The sequence below is a fragment of a genome, unplaced genomic scaffold, assembly GCF_019419815.1.
Source record: "Pyrus x bretschneideri cultivar Hongxiangsu unplaced genomic scaffold, Pyrus_bretschneideri_v1 Contig59, whole genome shotgun sequence".
Classification (NCBI taxonomy): Eukaryota; Viridiplantae; Streptophyta; class Magnoliopsida; order Rosales; family Rosaceae; genus Pyrus; species Pyrus x bretschneideri.
Window position 1 is genome coordinate 236,090 of NW_025999797.1, and position 19,402 is coordinate 255,491.

Below are 19,402 nucleotides of genomic sequence, written 5' to 3' on the forward strand. Positions count from 1 at the left end.
AACTATATTTGTACGCTATATGTGATCCATTTACCACCATTCAATAACGTAAAGTCATTTTTTTGCATGACCTGTACATATTCCTTGCCATAGACATTCACCACAAGAAAACATAGATTAGGTGACAAATTTTTTGTAGTGCATAAAAGTTCATCACATTTGGGTAAAAATAATTGAGTTTTTTAGAAATCGTCACATAAGAATTTTTCGAACACCAAAATATTTTGTTTCACATAAACATTTTAGATTCTCCACAATCTATTGGACGAGAAATTTTACGGCCGTATATGTGACGAAAGTTTAACATTCATCACATAACAAAAAAGAAGGTCAAGTGCTAGGCAATTCATCAATATAGTATTAAAACTAAAATATACCGGTATATTAATATCATAACCACCAAATTGTAAAGCCTATTTCGTTATGTTCTCACCCCGTCCCGTCTTTAGCTCCCCTTCGTTCCACCCTCGCACCGCGACTCAGATGACCAGCCACCTGGTGGTTGCCACCTACGGCAACCACCACCTATCATTCGTCTCCCTTCCTCAGGCACTCTCTCTCACTCTCTGATGCTCGTTCTTTAACTCTCTTCTCTCTTTGACATAACAAGACCCAAATTAAGGAAAGAGAAATTGAGTATTTGTATCGAGTTCTTAAGTCGACAACGAGGTCCTTATTTGTTTCTTATATTATTTATTTATTTATTTTTAATTTTCATCTTCGATCAGTTCTTTGCTTGACAAAACTTAGACACCAATTATCAATTTCCTTTCTCTTCCGAATGAATAATGATTGTTATTCTTCTATTTTCTCTTTTAAATTTGTAGGTTATTGGCATTTGTGAACAGAATCATTTGATTGGTTATAATTCTATTATTATTTACTGATTTAGTTAGTCCAATGACCTAACATTGGAAACTAAGCCTAAAGCTTTTGTTGGGAGGATATATGGGAATCTGAAACTAGTAAATTGACTGAACATCTACAATTTAGTTAGTCAGCTTTTAAAATTTCTATGTTATGCTTTCATGTAATTATGCTCTGATGTAGATTTACCCTTGTATATACATATTTGAAATTCTTATATTTTCATGATTTTCAGGATTAAAGGTGCTAAAGCTTGAGAATTATTAAGTACAAGAAAAAAGTTTCGAGTCATGTTGTCTTTAATACTTGCAATTTACAATGACATAGTATTCATGCTACCTCTAGTCAAAATTATTATTGCATCTGAATAGTAAGGATGTGTATGAAATATTGAGCATGTAAATGCTGAAAGCACTCTAGTTTTTCTGTTAGATTATTGCAAATTTTAGCACCTAGCTTGTTCTGTGTGACTCCAATATTTTCTAGTACGTTTGTTTTAGCAACTAGTTGCTCTTGGGCTAGACATATGTGAATTTTTTAAATTGAGTTTCTTGACGTTTTTTGTTGTTATATTATATGTTTGTCTTAATAATTTTACGTATATTTTATTATGGCAGTTTATTGAAATATGTCAGAGTGTGCAGCTCAATAGTAGGACTAAAGTAACCTGACTTCATGCATAGACAATGCATTAGTAGTTGGGGTTGCCTCCAAATATAGAGCACCATTTGAAAGAGAATAATCAAATACCATGTCCTTGTAGAGTTTGCACTATGATTTAAGGGTAATGCTAGGGACATCATCTATTTAATCTATATGACGTGATTGTTGATAATTGAATTATTACTCAAATATTGATTAACATGTTTATTTGATATTGGTAACACATCACATAGTTTACAAATGTGATCTAAAAAGTTAGTCTACCCAGCATTACTCATATATATTTGTATTAATAGTCAGTCGAAGGTAGTTTGAATTTGAACACCTGTGGAGTAAAGTCTGGAGCTTTTGTTATTGCATCTTTGTAGTGACTAGTGCTTTTTGTTTAGTTGGGTTTCTGAGTGCTTTCTGTTAGGTTGGGTTCAGTTCGGTTTCCATAATGGTTTTTGTTAAAACCGATTCTAGGGTTAAACCGATAAAATACGGACCGTGCTATGAAAAAACTTGTAAACATTTCCATAAGTTTCTGAGGAACCAAACAGAAAATTTATTTTCCTTTCTTTTATAAGAAATTGCTACAATGTTATCTTGTGGCTAACTGTAATGACTTATAATATATAGGCAGGAAAAAAAAACGAGAAGTAAACACTGTACTGGGGACTATAGAAGCACATAACGTTATAGAAAATGAACATGTAAGAGAAATGAATCCTATATAGGACGTGGTAGCTAGCAAGACATCTAACTCAGACATTTTAAAACATCTTGTTTCCCTCAACCCCAAGCCTCTTTTTCGACAGTCACAGCCTCGTAACTGAAACTTAAGAACTACCAAATTTTCAAAAATAAAATTAATGAAAGAACAACATACGGAGAGATACATGATCAAAGAGTAAATAAGTTCGCTATCAATGCTGCTTGGCCTTGCCACAATGCAACGTGTTCAAAGGCATATCATTCTCAGTAAACAGGCTGTGTTCGTTGTTCCAAACTCTGATGTACAATTGCTGCCCCAAATACCTCTTAGACCAGATTGCAGATCTTAAATTCCACATACCCTTGTTGTCCAAAGAGACTAGTACAGCAGTCCAACCAAGTGGATATACCTTTAAGTTTTGTACACCAAATAACATTGATCATTAATGAACGATAAAATTTCAGAAAGTATGCTTAAATCGGATGATGTTGATCGGTACATGTTCTGTCAGTTACCTGAACTGTGTGTCTAGGTACAGCATCTACCAAATTGTAACGTCTCCTTATAGCTGATGTCCAATTAGCAGCATGGCCATATCTGTAAAGACCAACAAATATTATTAGTGAAAGATAGTAATTATAAATCTCAACTCAATAATCGAGTGAGCGTCGTGCATTAATATTTATAGGATTACAAGTCACACATATGTAGAACTAGGATTACAAGTAGTTGAATCAGGACAAAACATGATCTGCAGCAAGCGGTGCAGCAAGCGGTGAGGATTCCGTGTTGGACTGGGATTTCGTGTTAGACTGGAATTCTATTTGTGCAACATACATAGACTGAGTTGGAGTCGGTTTATCACTCCCCCGCAAACGTACAGGGAGGTCACGAACTGGAAGTTTGGACAGCAAGGATGCAAAACGAACTGCAGACAATCCCTTGGTAAGAAGATCAGCTAGCTGATCCGTGGAGGAGACATAGCAAACGATGAGCTCTTTACGAGTTACCTTTTCCCGAACATAGTGATAGTCAACTTCGACATGCCACATGCGCTGGTGGTAAACTGGATTGGAAGCTACGGAAATGGCACTAATGTTGTCGCACCAGATGTGGGGCAGAGCAAGAGGGAGATGAAGCTCTCGAAACAAGGTGCGATACCAAGAGAGAGCAGCGGCTGTGTAGGCAAGCTGTCGATATTCAGCTTCTGTACTGGAGCGTGAGACACCACGTTGCTTCTTGGAGCTCCACGAGATGAGGTTATCACCAAGGAATATACAGTAACCACCAGTGGAACGGCGATCGTCCGGATCACCAGCATAGTCCGCATCAGCATAGGCAGTGAGCTGAAGGGAACTCGAGCGATAAACAATCCCATGTTTTGGAGTAGCTTTAAGATAACGGAGTATTCGTTTAACCGCAACCCAATGTGTCGTGGTTGGCTTATGCATAAACTGACAAACCTGGTTAACGGCAAAGGCAATATCAGGACGAGTGAAGAGAAGATACTGCAAGGCACCCACAATGCTACGAAACTCGGTGATATCAGACAATGGTTCGCCATCAGAGAGACTGAGGCGTCGGCCACTAATGGCTGGGGTCGAAATGGGCTTGCATTCCAGCATGTTGGTGCGTTGGAGAAGATCAGTGATATACTTTGTCTGAGTAAGATGAAGGCCCGTGCTAGTACGATGAACCTCCATACCTAAGAAATAATGAAGTGGTCCAAGATCCTTCATTGAAAATAAGGTGCCCAACTGATGAATCAAACGAGTGATATGGTCCATGCTATTGCCCGTAATAAGAATGTCATCCACATAAATTAACAAGTAAATAACCACGGAACCATCAAAGAAAGTAAACAATGATGAATCTGCATGAGAAGATACAAAACCCAAATTGTCCAAGTGATTGGAAAAACATTGAAACCATGCACGAGGAGCTTGTTTAAGACCGTATAAAGAACGTTGCAATTTGCACACATGAGATGGATGTTGAGGATCAATGAATCCCGGTGGTTGCCGCATATAGACCTCTTCATTCAAAGAACCATGAAGGAACGCATTTTGGACATCAAGTTGTCGAAGAGGCCAATTGAAATGAATAGCAATGGAGAGAATTAACCGAATAGTCGCATGATTGACAACAGGACTAAATGTCTCACCATAGTCTAAACCCTCTTGTTGATGAAACCCGTTAGCCACTAACCGTGCCTTGTAACGCTCAATTGAGCCATCAGAGCGTCGCTTGATTTTATATACCCACTTATTAGGAAGAATATTCATAGTGGGTTGAAACGGAACCAAAGTCCAAGTGCCATTATGTTGTAAAGCATTGAATTCGTCAACCATCGCCTTTCGCCATTCGGAATCTTTATTAGCCTGACTAAAACATGTAGGCTCAACCAAGGCATTAGTAACAGTAGCAACATAAGTATATTTGGGATTAGGTTTGCAAATACCACTTTTGCCTCGAGTGACCATAGAATGGGACACGGCACTTACCTCGGGAGTAGATGAAACCAATGGTGCGGGTGTGACTGGTGGCAGGTTTGATGTAGGGATTGGTTCAGGAGAAGAACTGGAGGGCATGGTAGGGATTGATGCAGGTAGGACATGAGGCTGAGAAGGTTTGGGGCGTGGGGATCGGCGAGTGTATACTTGAAGTGGGCGTTGGGTAGAAGGCTGAGGTGGGGTAGACACGGCTGAAGTAATAGGATGAGGTGGGTGCGGGATGGAGTGGATGGCAGTAGTAGGATTATTGGATGGGCCAATCTCGAGAACGGGATCCACAAACGAGGAAAGTGGTGATGACGAAGTAACAATGGATTCTTGATATGGAAAACTGTTCTCATCAAACACAACATGGCAAGAAAGAAAGACACGTCCCGTAGTGGGATCCAAACATCTATAACCTTGATGATTTAATGAATATCCTAAGAAAACACACCGTTTTGAACGAAATTGTAATTTGTTATTATTATAAGGACGCAAGTAGGGATAACAGGCACAACCAAAAACTTTGAAAAACAGATAATGAGGAGTTTTGTGAAATAATTTTTCATAAGGAGACATATGGTGTAAAAGACGAGTGGGCAAACGGTTAATGATATAATTAGCAGTATGAAAAGCTTCGGCCCAATACGAAGTAGGTAAACCAGATTGGGCTAAAAGAGTAAGCCCAGTCTCTACTAAATGACGATGTTTACGCTCGGCTAATCCGTTTTGTTCAGGGTGATGGGGACATGTAAGACGATGTAAAATACCATGGTCATTCAAAAACGTACTAAGGGCCTTATTAACAAATTCCCCACCACCATCGGTTTGAAAAGCTTTAATCTTAACAGTGAACATATTTTCAACCAAATTTTTAAACGTAACAAATGTAGAAAAAACGTCAGATTTTGAACGCAATGGATAAAACCAAGTATAACGAGAAAAATCATCCACAAACACCACATAATATTTAAAGCCAGAAACAGATAAAGATGGTGAAGTCCAAACATTGGAATGAATTAACGCTAAAGGAGAAGAAGAAACAGATTTAGACAAAGAAAAGGGTAATTTATGACTTTTTCCTAGGGGACAAAATTGACAAAATTTATTTTGAAACGAGCCTTGAATGGGTAATTTATTTACAGAAATTAAATGTTTTAAAATTGAAAACGAAGGATGACCTAACCTACTATGCCACAAGGCATCAGTTACACGTTCACCTAAGAAAGCAAAAACACCATGGGTTTGATGAGAGGGGCGATTAGAACACGGGTAGAGTCCATTGTTACTCCGGCCTTGTAAAAGGATCCTCCCCGTCCGTGAATCCTGCACACGATAAAAATGGGGATGGAAAGTAAAGAAGCAGTTATTATCATCCGAAAAACGGTTCAAAGAAATCACATTAGTTGAGGCTTGGGGACAATAGAGGGTGTTAGGCAAACGAAAAGAAGCATATTTAGTTCGAAGGTACGAGTCACCAATTTTTGAGATGTTCAAACCTGGACCACCATGCACACCACGAATTTGATCGGTGCCATGATACTCACGAGGATTTTGGAGTTGGTTGACATCATTGGTTATGTGAGAATTTGCGCCGGAGTCAAAAAGCCATTGCTGGACAGAGGGTGCAGCAGCGGAAGCACGGGAAGATGGTGCAGCTGTGTAGGCTTGAAGACGAGATGAGGGAACCCGACCTTCGTAGGACATATTGAGACGATTGAAGCAATCAATAGCCGAGTGCCCAAAGCGTTGACAAATCTGACATTGAATACGCCCAGAGGAGGAAAAAACAGGCAAGGAACCATGAGATGTGCTGGAGCCAGGTGCTGGACCAAGAAGTCCATTGTAGGAAGAAGATGACCCGCGGGAAGGGCCTGCAGAGGTGGATGTTGCAGGGGCAGCAGAATCGGAGTCATGAGCAGCCAAATTTGGGCGTGAGAAGTTACCAGCACCACCACGGGAGAAGCTTCCACCACGTCCACCACGAAAAGAATTACCACGGCCACGGAAGCCACCGCGACCGCCACGGACAGCAGCAAAAGCAGAGGTGTTGCTATCAGAGGGAAGAGAAAAGGCATTGTAACGTTGCTCGGCACTCAGTAATAATGCTTCCAATGAATTGTAGGTGATGGGATTGTCACGAGCCTGTGCGGAAGCAACAGTGGTCTCATATTGTGGACCTACTTTACTCATAATAATGGCAACTAAGTCGGATTCAGAGACGGGGGCGCCAGAAAGAGCAAGGTTGTCGGCGATGGCGTTGACTTGGTCGAGATAGTCAGCGATAGAAAGATTACCACGAGCAGTATTCATCAATTCTGTACGCATTTGGATAATACGATTTTGAGACGTAGAAGCATACCGTTCTTGAAGAGACGACCAGGCAGAAGCCGAATCAATTTTGTTGATGATTGTAGCAAGAACCTTGGGAGTAAGGGAACTCGTAATCCAAGAAAGGATCATCTGATCAGTCTGTATCCATTCAGCATATAATGGATTGACCTTGTCTGTGAGTTTACCATTGTCATCAAGAAGAAAAGCAGATGGGCAGTGATTTTCACCAGTAACATAAGAGAGTAAGTTGCGGCTGCGCAGCAAGGGAAGGAACTGAGCACGCCAGAGAGGGTAGTTGTTGCGGTCGAGCTTGATGGTGAGAAAATTCATGACAGAGGGAGCAGCAGTAGCAGAGGAAGAAGACGCCATAACTGTAGAAGACTGAGAAGAAAAGAAAAAAAAAAAAAAAAATTATAATATGAACCTTTGTCGTGAGACGCTGGCTCGTGATACCATGAAAGATAGTAATTATAAATCTCAACTCAATAATCGAGTGAGCATCGTGCATTAATATTTATAGGATTACAAGTCATACATATGTAGAACTAGGATTACAAGTAGTTGAATCAGGACAAAACATGATCTGCAGCAAGCGGTGCAGCAAGAGGTGAGGATTCCGTGTTGGACTGGGATTTCGTGTTAGACTGGAATTCTATTTGTGCAACAGACATAGACTGAGTTGGAGTCGGTTTATCAATTAGACATATTGTAAGAAAAATATTATGTTTAGGTAATATGTTGTTGTACACGTGACTATTGGTCATAGAGCTTACGCAACAACATAGACGCTGTATCCATCCAGATGCCAAGATTGAAGTGTGGCCTCAGTGTTCTGGAAGACAATTTCCACAAAATCATGAAGGGCAGTTCCTATGACAGAGGCGCCATATACTGCAGGGCCTGGAGAAGGTGTGTCCTTGATCGTGTTGAAGTTAAACACGCCAGGGATGTTAAGCCAATCAGCGAGCTTCAATGGGGTCTCCGGATCAACATAGGAGACCTTGTTTACGGCATATCGAAGCTTGCCATCGAGCTTAGTAGCAGTATTGGCCAAAAGTAGTCTCCTGACAACTGGAATAGTTCCATAATGAAATGAGCCCTGTGGGTTTGGCCTGGCTGCATTTGCTGTCAAATTCAATCTTCGCCCAAAAGATAAGAGAAATCGTCAATTACGTAATTGGAAAATCATCAGACAATATTGGTAGGCTTACTAACTCGGATCGCCAAATTAGATACTGAGACACTGTCACATCATTTGGGAACAAATTCTATGCACCAAATATATTTGTATATGCTTCTGAAACTGGCAACAGAAAAGTCCCCAGAAAGTGATTGCTACCTGATTGTCCTGGCTTGCTTCATAGACCAGTGAATGTGATAGGTTGGACCAATTGGCAATGGTTTCGAAGCAGGGGTGTTAGAACCAGCGTAGCGGAGAATTCCAGTGGTCGTGAGGATTGGTTTTGTGAATCGGGTAGAGGCAACGATGAAATAGTCCCCGACTGAACCGTGTGGTGTGACCAAAACAGCCACGGATTGGCCTGGATGAATGTCAAGTGATTCATACACCTCTTGCAAGGTATGAGCTCCTTCAACTTCAACAAGTGTCATTGTATGGCTCTGAATCCTGAAGTTAATTGAAGTTGCTATCCCCACATTTGAAACCCTGAACTTGTAGGTCTTTCCTGAAATAACCCAACAAAACTTTGATTAGAAAATCTTCAAAAACAGATAGTTTTATACAGACACTTTTGAAGAGGGCTAATGGTTACCTTTTTCGCCGGTGAAGACGGCATTTTTAAGAAGCCCATTGATAAGAAGACCATCAGGAAGTGGAAGATTTTTGCCAGAGTCCAATGTTTGCTGCAACTCCTGAAAAAATAAGAGCGTTTATCAGAAAACAGAGGCGTTTCAAATGCAGGGATAGCAATTCCTGATACAACAGTTTAAGACACAGATGGTTGATAACAATTTGCACTCCGGATGTGGGGATAGCACTCCAACGAAGCCTAGGCGAGTTTTTTGCCAACTCCCATAAAACAAAGGTGAAATTGCTTTCACCCCGCCTTTAAGGTCTCCTAGACGTGCTCCGAGGCGAGTATTTTAAAACAAATGATGGTTGATAACAATTTGCCTCCGAAATGTTTTGACCAATCTGACAACCTAATACGGCATGCTGTATAAAAAAAGTACATTTTCCTACTTCTAGCATCGACGCCTAAGAAAGTTAGAGTAAATGAAATGACGACTATCTGTTACTTTATGAGTTACATACCTTGTGGCCGGTCTTGTACCAGTCACCAACAAGCAGGGTACACTCTCCAGCGGGAATAGGATACGGCACTGCAATGACAGACCTTTGTGCAACATTGAAACCCCCAAAACCACCAGCAGCTCTGTGCAGTTTAGTTGAAGGGAAGTAGGAGAAGGTTCCAATCTGATCTTTCGTTTGAAACTTGTATGTCCAGTTTGTGTTTGGAGGAATCGGGCATTGCGTTCCAAGCACTCCATCCTGCCACGTGGTTTTTCGCTGTTTGATTCCGTTCCTGATTTCCCACAGCACAAGAAATAAGTCATATGACAAGCCATGCATTTTAAATCTACAAGACTACAACCATTACAAGTGCCAACAAAATACTCACCATGTAATGAGGAAAGGTTCGTCCAACTTGTTAATAACGTTGACGATTACGATGTCATTCGTCACAGCTTCAATATTTGGCCCAGGAAATTGACCATTAATAAGGATACCCTGCATAATTAATCAAATTTTCTAGATTAATTAAGCAGAAGTTATACATACAGAATTATATAATAACATTGTGTTAATGAAGGATCAAAAAGCCAAACCTTTTGAGGAACACCCAAGGGAGAAATGGTTCCATATGTTACAGTCCATGTATAATACAAATATGGATCTTCTGCATTAATGGTGCAGAAAGAACTCAAGCAAACCCAAATTTCAACGAAAAAATGCACGAAAATGGTTGGCCTCATTGTGTCAGATCCTATATGTAGTCCAAGTTTCAGATTTCTGCACAAAAGAAACAAGTTTAGGCAAAACGTACTAACTAGTGCAAATTGCAAAAGCTACGCATTCAAACTTCCAAAGTATGTACGTAGCTAGAAATTATGAAATACGTACTCGAATTATTGTCAATCCTCCCCAAGAGAGAGATGAGGAGGATTGATTAAAGTGAAAGTGTAGTACTATTTGTAGCCGTGTGGTTGAACTGTGCAAGTTCAGAGATGGGAGGGATTATAGATAAATGGAAAGGGAAGGAAGCAGCTGAAGAGCCTACAGGAGGCAATGCCAGCGTGGATATATATGGATGTACGCGAAGAGCCATGAAGAATCGAAGCTCGTTTGCGGTGCACTTCATGCACAAGCAGTCAGCTACCTGCATATGCCACTCATTCACAACTCATGGTTTTAGCTCACGCATAATCGATGATTAATTATAGGATTATTATACAAAATGGTCCCTGAGATTTGCATGATTAATGGAAATGGTCCTTGAAATTGAAAATCAATAGAAATGGTCCTTGAGATTGTCCGTCATCCATGATTTTGGTCATTCCGTTAAAAACTCTTTGGGCAATTTTCAAAGCTTCGTAACTGGGTCGATTTTTAACCAAATTCGACCCATAATTTATCAAAATGAAGATAAGAAAGTTTAGAATAAGATTATACCTATTTGGAAGCCCAATTATTGCTAGAGATGGCCGTAAAATAGCCTGAAATGTGACTGGTCCGTGGAAAAACTGGAAAACTCGCCGGAAACTGGGTAAACTTTAAACGTTCATAACTTCTTTAATACTCAATGAAATCGAGTGATTCAAAAACTAAAATCATACTTATCGACGAGATGAATAGAATGGTACTAGCTCGCCTTGGTTGGGCTGGAAAACTGATCGAAATTGGCTAACTCGAAAATGGTTAGCCACTTTCGAGCCGTTGTCCGACCAAACCATGGCCAGTTAGCCTTTGAAAAAGGTATCATTCTCTTCGTCTCGTCAATAAGTATTATTTTCACTTTTGAATAACTCGATTTGGTTAAGTATTGAACATGTTATGAACGTTTAAAGTTTAACCAGTTTCTGGCGAGTTTTCCAGTTTTCCCGCGGACCAGTCACTTTTCAGGCTATTTTCCAGCCATCTCCAGCAACCTTGGGCTTCCAAATAGATATAATCTTATTCTACACTTTCCTATCTTCATTTTGATATATTATGGGTCGAATTTGGTTAAGAAACGATTGAGTTACAAAGCTTTGAAAATTGCTCAAAATCGTTTTTAATGGAATGACCAAAATCTTGGATGGTGCTTGGTGGACAATCGCAGGACCATTTCTATTGATTTTCAATCTCTGGGACCATTTCTATTGATCATGCAAATCTCAGAAACCATTTTGTATAATAACTGTTAATTATATTAAATATAATTAATATATATGGGTATCGTAAGTATTGTGTAATTACCTCTATGCTGCTATTCATTTGTTAGAGTTAATTAATTGGGACGTTTCTACTGATTTGCTCCTCGCACTTGTTAGTCTGCTAATCCCTACACTAAATTTTAGCGCTCCCTAAATTTTTATAAATAGCCAATTACTTTCTTCGTCATTGTTAGATTACTCAAAATTGCATCAAAATTTCATTCATGTTTATCTTATCACATAAACAACACGTGAGCTAATAAAGAGGGTAAAAATGGCATGTTCCATACTACGACATAGGTTAATAGATCAGACTTGCACGATTTGGAGAGAGAGTAGAATTGGTTCGCACATGTGGATTTTTGTGACTGACGAAAAGTCATCATAACCTCTTAAGTGGTTCATTAGATGTATACGTGATGCGTGACAAATTTATGGAGGAAATTGACTATTTACAAATTGTTCAGAGTACAAAAAACTAAAATAAAATTCATGATGAAAATTAGCTAAACCTCATTAATTGGACTTGTGATTTTTTATGCGAAAAACCGACCAATGAATGAATGCGATTTTGTTTTAAAAACTTTTTGATAGTGATGAAACTGTGTTGTACGTCTACGTGAGGATGGTGGTGGTGGTGTGGACTTTGGACTTATGAATTCGTCGGTGGTGCGTGGTGGCGGGGAAGGAAAGAAGAGATCAAGGGCGGGAGCCGCACAGCTTAGAACGGATCCACATTGATAGCATTTAATATATGATAAGTTTCTTTTTTGGGATGATTATAATTTTAAAATCTTAGATTTCCTGACCTGACTGATCTTTGTGGTTGAATTAAAAGAGTTCTTTGATCACTCACTCAGAACCCCCACAATGGTGATGAAAACAAGCAGAAAACCAAAGACAATGGAAGGGTAGAGTGGTCAATTTTCCACCATTGTCATCTGTTTTTCTTCACAAACTACGAGTCCCTGGCCCCTTCTTTCCCCCTTGTTGGCCGTTGACACTTGAAAGGTGCAACTCGAGGTTCTTCAGTCTCGAACCCACCAACACACTCTTGTCACAAAGAGATACTCTGGTGCAATCGAATATGCCATATGGCAGTTTTTATTGGACAAAGGATTCACGTTTTGAACACATGATTAACATTTTTTTTTATGAACGACGGTACTAAGACTATGCATTGGTTGCAAAAGAAAATCTCTCATTGCCACATGCAACTTTTAATTTGGTCATTCTCTCTTAAAAAGAGTTATTGTGATTATCATATTAATACGTGTTATTGCTTATATTATAACACATGAATTTATATATAAATATTAGCATATCAACTTTGTAATTAATCTAATTTATAAAATGTAAATTAGTAACCGTACGTATCATTTAACTACTCACACGTAAATTGGTTTTGGCAGACAATGCATGCAACACCTACGAGGTTCTCGAGAGGTGAGAATAGCTAGGGTTACTCCTTGAAATTTTGTTAATTTTATCGGTTCTCATCTTCAAGAATAAAACGACCTAAACCTAAAATATGTGTCCGAGTTGATATGGAGACTGGATTTGATTTAGTGAGAAAAGTACAAAATAGAAATGTTTCCAAAAAAAAAAAAAAAAGTACAAAATAGAAATGGGATGCTTCATCATACTCTTTGAGACTAATATATAGTGGATTAATACAAAATATGTTTGACACTTAAAATAATACAAGTCATCGATAGCGAAAAATACGTGTATAAGGATGTTGTTTCCTTTGTGCCAAAAATAAATAAACAAATTGACAATTCGACACGCATTAATAATTTACGACATTGGGAAGTATCTCTTTATGACATTATTTGGTTGTATTTACATGGATAATGCTAGGCCACCCATGAATACATATTATCTCTACAAAAAAAAAAAAAAAAAAAAAAAAAAAACTAGGGAGACATTTAACTGTTATCAAACAAAATAAACAAACCCGATGTTTTAATTAAACATCGAATCACACTGTTAATCAAATGTCAAATGCTTTTTATATTTAAGAGTGACCTCGAAAATTAACGATTTTGATAAAGAATCCAACTGACAAATCAAAAGCAATCCAAACAGATTATATTCCTCTTGTTATAAGTTCCACTCTCAATTCTATTGTTTTGAAGTCCATTGGCACTTGTAAATCCCTCGGCGGATATTTAAACACATTATTAAGAAAAGAAATCCTCTCCAGATTCCTTCTATTAAATCCATTAAGTTTGGAGATTCAGACAGTTAAAATTTAATCCAACGGCTATAATTAGTATAACTTTTAAAGGAGCCCCATGTTTGTAGCCGTTAGATCAAATTTCAACGGTCCGGATTCCCAGACTTAATGGATTTGATTGGAAGGGATCTAGACGGATCCCTTCCCCATTATTAATGCAAGTATGAACACCTGGCCTCCTCGACTCCTAGGAGAAATTTTTTATTGTGACAGGAATACGAGTGGTACACCACGTGTTTTTATGTAAGTGGTGGGAAATTTTATTTTTTAAATTATTAACTTTTTAACACACATATCTCACCATTTGTATAGTACCACATGGTGTACTATCCCGTGATCATACTGAAAAATCTCTCAGACTCCTAGTGGTATAAAGTCAATGAAAAGCTTCTTTGATGGGCAAGTCAACTTTTACAGTAGAGTTGGCAATGGATCCAACGAGAGATCTCATAGGGAAAACAAGACCATCATCATCTTTTTGCTCAAATTACGCATGTTGCGTGGAACTCAATTCCAACACCCGTGAAATTCAATTCTCATCATGTGGCCAATCCATGATATGCGTTTTTACTCTGAATCCAGTTACTCTCGCTCTCTCGTTGTTCTTAAGCTTCTTTCTACGTACATTCATAACCAATTAGTACAAGACAGAAGCTTGCAATTTGCGCCAAAGCAATATTACTCTCACTCTCACTCTATCTCTTGGCGCCAAGCAATTTACATTCATATAGTTAATATAAAGTTCCGAAAAATTAACGTGACTATTTCATTGGACTAGTTACAATACTCAAAAGTATTTAGTACAATTATTATTTGACGGTTATATGTTATTCTTGAAAATCATTACAATATATCTTATCATTATATGGTAGTTGTATTAAGTACTTATAAGCATCGTATCCAAATTCTGATCAAGTGAATTTATTTTTGAATTCAAATAAACTTTGTAAATAAACAAATCGGAATACTTATAAAGCCAACCATACATGTAATAGTTTAGTTGTACCGTTTTGTGAACCATCATCTATCCCACTTCTAGCTCAACTCTCTTCTTCGGGCGCAAAAAGCATTGGCACTAGGAAACAATTTCCTTTTTAATTACTCACATTCGTAATCAGTTAGGCTATATTTGGTTAGGAGATTGAGACCAAGTTTCCATTCTATAACGGACGTGAAGAAAGGATTTTTGATATTATATTAAAAATGTGTCAATGTCATTATTGCCAACAAAAAAAAAAACTAACGAATTGTCGATATATTTTTTATAGGGAGCATTTTTGCTCATCACTATTTGGTATGGTGTATGCTCACCATCCTATTTATCACCGTTAGATGAGTTTGAATTTCTAGATTCATGTAGTGGATAAGTACAAATCTCAAAATTCAAACTCATCTAATGGTGGTAAATAGGATGGTGAGCATACACCACATAAATGGTGGTAAATAGGATGGTGAGCATACACCACATAAATGGTGGTGAGCAAAAATGCACTCTTATAGTACCGGTGCACACTTGCTTTTTAATAAAAACAGACTTCTTGCATAATTTTTTTTGTCAATTAGAGACACAGAGCAATAATGCTCATCATGTTCACGATTCATGACCACCTTACTTATCATGTTCCATGTGTTGGTCATAAATTAAAAAGGATTTAATGTGACAGATGATTAGCTCTTCTTTTTGAACAATATGACAGAGGATTTGCTGGTGCATCATAGTTGAAAGTGTTGAGTGAAACTGAACTTGCAAGTCTAAACCGACGTTACCAAAATGATGAAAAACATAAAGAGAAGCAAAGTTTAGACCTTAAATACTATATATCTAGAGAAACTATATAACCGTAGCATACAATAAATTTTTGTAAAAATGCAGACGAAAATTCATCTAAATTTAGAGTTATACAACTAAGGGAAAAGAAACATCAAATATGAATCTTCTCTTTTGCTTTCTTTGCTGCAGTCAGTCTTCCCTTTAGCCAAACCTTCATGACTCGAGAAAACAGACTCCAAAGAATCAAAGGTCACCTTATGTGTGTCGTCCTACAGCTTTTCCACACAGCAGAGCATTTGAAGGAATGGTGTATTCGTTAGCAAGGTTTTGGACTGGATTCCAAACCCTGAGATAGAACTGTTGCCCAAGATACTGCCTTTCCCATATAGCAGACCTCAAGTTCCACATACCTTGGTTGTCCAGTGACGCCAAAATAGTTGTCCAAGAGTTTGGATACACCTTCAAAGAGCAAAAAGATTAAATTAGCTAACGAAAAGTTGAAATAACCAAATATTAATCAGTAACAGCCTTTATTTACCTGAGCAGTATGTCTAGTAAGAGTATCAACGAGATTGTAGGTTGTTCTCTTGGCTGGAGTCCATGGTCCGGAACCATAACTGCATTTGTTCAAACAATAAAGATTATATTCTACCCATTGATTTTGAAAAAATTTAAGCATAAGAAAGCACATTTGACATACCCAACAACCCAGAAATCATAACCATCTAAATGCATGGATTGGACACTCTTTTCATTGTTTTGGAAAACAATTTCAATGAAGTCATGGTGTGAGACTGGCATAACAGGGGTAGCTAAGGATGCAGAGCCATCTGAGGGAGCGGTTTGGATAGAGTTTAAGCTGAAGACTCCAGGGATGTTGAAGTAATCAGCAAGCTTTACAGGGGTATCGGGGTTAACATAAGAGACCCTGTTGAATGCGTATCGCTGCTTTCCATTTATCAATGGTGCTGAATTGGCTAACACAATTGTCTTTGTCGGTGTGACCTTGCCGTAATGGAATGAGCCCTGAGGATTAGGCCTGGCTGCATTTGCTGTCAGATTCCACCTGTAAGAAAAACAGTGTTCAAAAGGATCAAACTAAATCATTATAATCGAACAAGGGCTCATCATATTTGAATTTCACATATTTATACCTGAAAGTTCTGGCTTGCTCCATAGACCAGTGTATTTGGCCAGTAGGACCGGCCGGCACAGGTCCAGAAACGGAGGTGTGCGAGTTTGTGTAGTGTAGCACTGAAGTAGCCGTAAGAACAAGCCTAGTGAATCGTGTGGATGCGACAATGTAGTAGTCCTTTGGAGCCTGATTTAAGGTTACTAGGACAGAGACTGATTGGCCAACATGTATGTCAAGGGAGTCATATGAGTTCTGAATTGTGTGAGATCCTTCGCATTCAACTAACTTCAGTTTGTGACCTTCAATCCGGAAGTTCAATGAGGTTGACAAGCCGACATTTGAGATCCTGAACATATATGTTTTTCCTGAAATCATAATACGAAAAACATAGTTGAGCATTAATCATTTGAGTAAATTGTTAAACTAGTTCCCCAGAGATCTAAGAATAGTTCAAGTGTTTGAGGAATCAAAGATTGAGAATTACCTTGGTCACCACTGAAGGTGTTACTAGTTTGGCCATTTATAAGAACACCGGCAGGAAAAGGAAGAGATTTTCCGGAGTCCAAAGATTGCTGTAAGGCCTGCAAAGATCAAAACAAAATGAGAACATAAGTACGTTAACATACAAATCCCTTTACAAACACTTTCAAAGTACATGTAGAATGGCAGTCATATGTTTTTCTTACCTTGTGGCTGCTCTTGTACCAGTCACCAGCAAGCAAAGTGAAATCCCCATCAGGGGTTGGATAAGGGACTGGGATTCGAGGTCTTGCGTAGACATTGATCCCTCCAAACCCTCCAGCAGCTTTGTGAAATTGAGTTGATGGGAAATATGTGAAGGAACCTATCTGATCCTTGGTCTGAAACTTGTAGGTGTAGTTTGAGTTCGGCGGGATGGGACAATTGGTTCCCAAAACCCCATCTTGCCATGAGTTTTTCCTCTGTTTAATCCCATTCCTGGTTATGAATAAAGAAAGATATTATTAGAATGCCACAGCCAAATATTCAGATATTGAACAAAAGAACAGAAATGAAGAGCTAATCTCGTCTAATCCTAAAAGAAGAAGTACGTAATTGTTTCCTTCGGTTGCAGACAAATGTAAGGGAAAACAATACTCAACAAAATATTCAAGCTCAGATTTCTCATTAATTAAAATCTGGGAACAAATTTCTCCACACAAGTAAGCCTAATGCAGCAATTTGGCTTAAATTCTTACAATTGCTCTTCTAATCCTTTGAAGCTTAACATAAATTAAATGGAAAAATATGCTCCTGAAGGCCACTAGCAATTTTTTTAACCAGACACTGAACCCAACATTCCTCAGCAAATGAAAGCTCTTAATCTAAAGACAATGGAAAACAGTTATAAATAAAAAAAAAAAAAAAAAGGACAAGAAGTGGATAGGAGGATGAAGAACTTGCCAGGTTAAGAGGAAAGGTTGGTCCAGCTTGTTAATTAGGTTGAGGATAATGTTGTCATTGGTGACAACGTCAAGTCTAGGGCCAGGAAATTGGCCATTGATGAGAATTACCTTCAAATATCCAAAAACAAAGAACCAAATTTTAGAAAAACCTAAAAGCTCAAAATATAGAACTGAGATTGCAAAAATGGCAAAAACCCACAAACCTGTTGAGGAACACCAAGAGGAGAAAGAGTCCCATAAGTCACAGTCCAAGTGTAGAACTTATATGGGTCTTCTGCTTTCACCACAGAAGTACTAAGAAGCACTGCCAAAACCCCACAAACCAAGTGGAGCAAGAAGCCTGCTTTTCGCTCCATTTTTGCTCTCCCTGCAAAATGCTCCTCCAAAAACCACAGAGTTGGGTTTTAATCAACTTATTTGTTTCTCTTTTTGTTTGGGTGGCATTGGGTTGAGAGTAGTTGGTGACAGCCTTTTATAGCAGCAGCGCGGGAAAAAGTGCCGCCCCAGTTATGTCCTTTTGCTTCAATTTTTTTAAGGAGACAATTTCTACATTTGTCTTAGATTTTGGTTTAATCGGAGGTTTAGTTTAAAAACTAAGAAGTTATAGGTATCGATTATTGAAGTTGTGACAATGTTTAATCATCCTTCTGGGTAATATTATTGGAATTTTCATTAAAACGGATTTAAAAGGACAGATAAAGTATATAATTTTCTATTAAGTTATTCAAATTACCATAGTTCGCATTTTGACAAATTCAACAATCAACACACGTCAATCAAATGAGTTATTCAAAATTACCATTGTTAGCATTTTGATATATTCAAAAATCAATACTCACAAGTTTTCAATTTAAAGACTAAAGTTACAAATTAAACTAAAATTCACCGACCAATGCTCTAATTTATTTTTAATTTCATATATGATCAAAACTGCTTTTTCAAAAATAAAGTCCGCTTTTTCAAAACCATCAATGTTCTGGTATTGGGAGCATAGACGCGTTTTCGCGTGATGGTAATTCTCATTTGCTTTGAACGAAAGCCAAGTTTAAACCCAACCCATCATTCAACAACTAAAGTGAAACTGAGTTTGAATAAAAAAAAAAAAAAAAAAAAAAAAGTGAAACTGAGTTTGTTCATAAACCCGCCTTTAATTGCGGCCTTGATGTTGAAACTATATTACTTTTTCTCCTTTCGGCCTGTTTTTCTTTTTCGTTTAGGGTTTGTTTTCTCATAAATATTGAACATTAAAGTTTAGGGTTTTCTCATAAGTATTGGATAATGATAGGTGGTATATTTATGATTCCAACACCAATTCTATATGAAAGAACAATGCTTTG

At 38.2% G+C, this 19,402-nt stretch overlaps 2 protein-coding genes across 2 annotated transcripts; both read right to left on the reverse strand.

The window, feature by feature from the left end:
• Positions 1-2,225: 2,225 nt before the first annotated feature.
• On the reverse strand, positions 2,226-10,053 carry LOC103939704 (L-ascorbate oxidase homolog). The gene is made up of 8 exons (XM_009349814.3): positions 9,907-10,053; positions 9,699-9,808; positions 9,332-9,602; positions 8,829-8,928; positions 8,396-8,741; positions 7,830-8,195; positions 2,743-2,824; positions 2,226-2,636 (listed from the first exon to the last, which is right to left on the reverse strand). The coding sequence occupies exons 1-8, from the start codon at positions 10,051-10,053 to the stop codon at positions 2,439-2,441; spliced, it is 1,620 nt and encodes a 539-aa protein (XP_009348089.2). The 3' UTR covers positions 2,226-2,438.
• Positions 10,054-15,524: 5,471 nt separating this feature from the next.
• On the reverse strand, positions 15,525-18,526 carry LOC103938913 (L-ascorbate oxidase homolog). The gene is made up of 8 exons (XM_009348966.3): positions 18,269-18,526; positions 18,064-18,173; positions 17,328-17,598; positions 17,126-17,222; positions 16,661-17,006; positions 16,207-16,572; positions 16,045-16,123; positions 15,525-15,965 (listed from the first exon to the last, which is right to left on the reverse strand). The coding sequence occupies exons 1-8, from the start codon at positions 18,419-18,421 to the stop codon at positions 15,762-15,764; spliced, it is 1,626 nt and encodes a 541-aa protein (XP_009347241.2). The 5' UTR covers positions 18,422-18,526; the 3' UTR covers positions 15,525-15,761.
• Between the last annotated feature and the right edge of the window lie 876 nt (positions 18,527-19,402).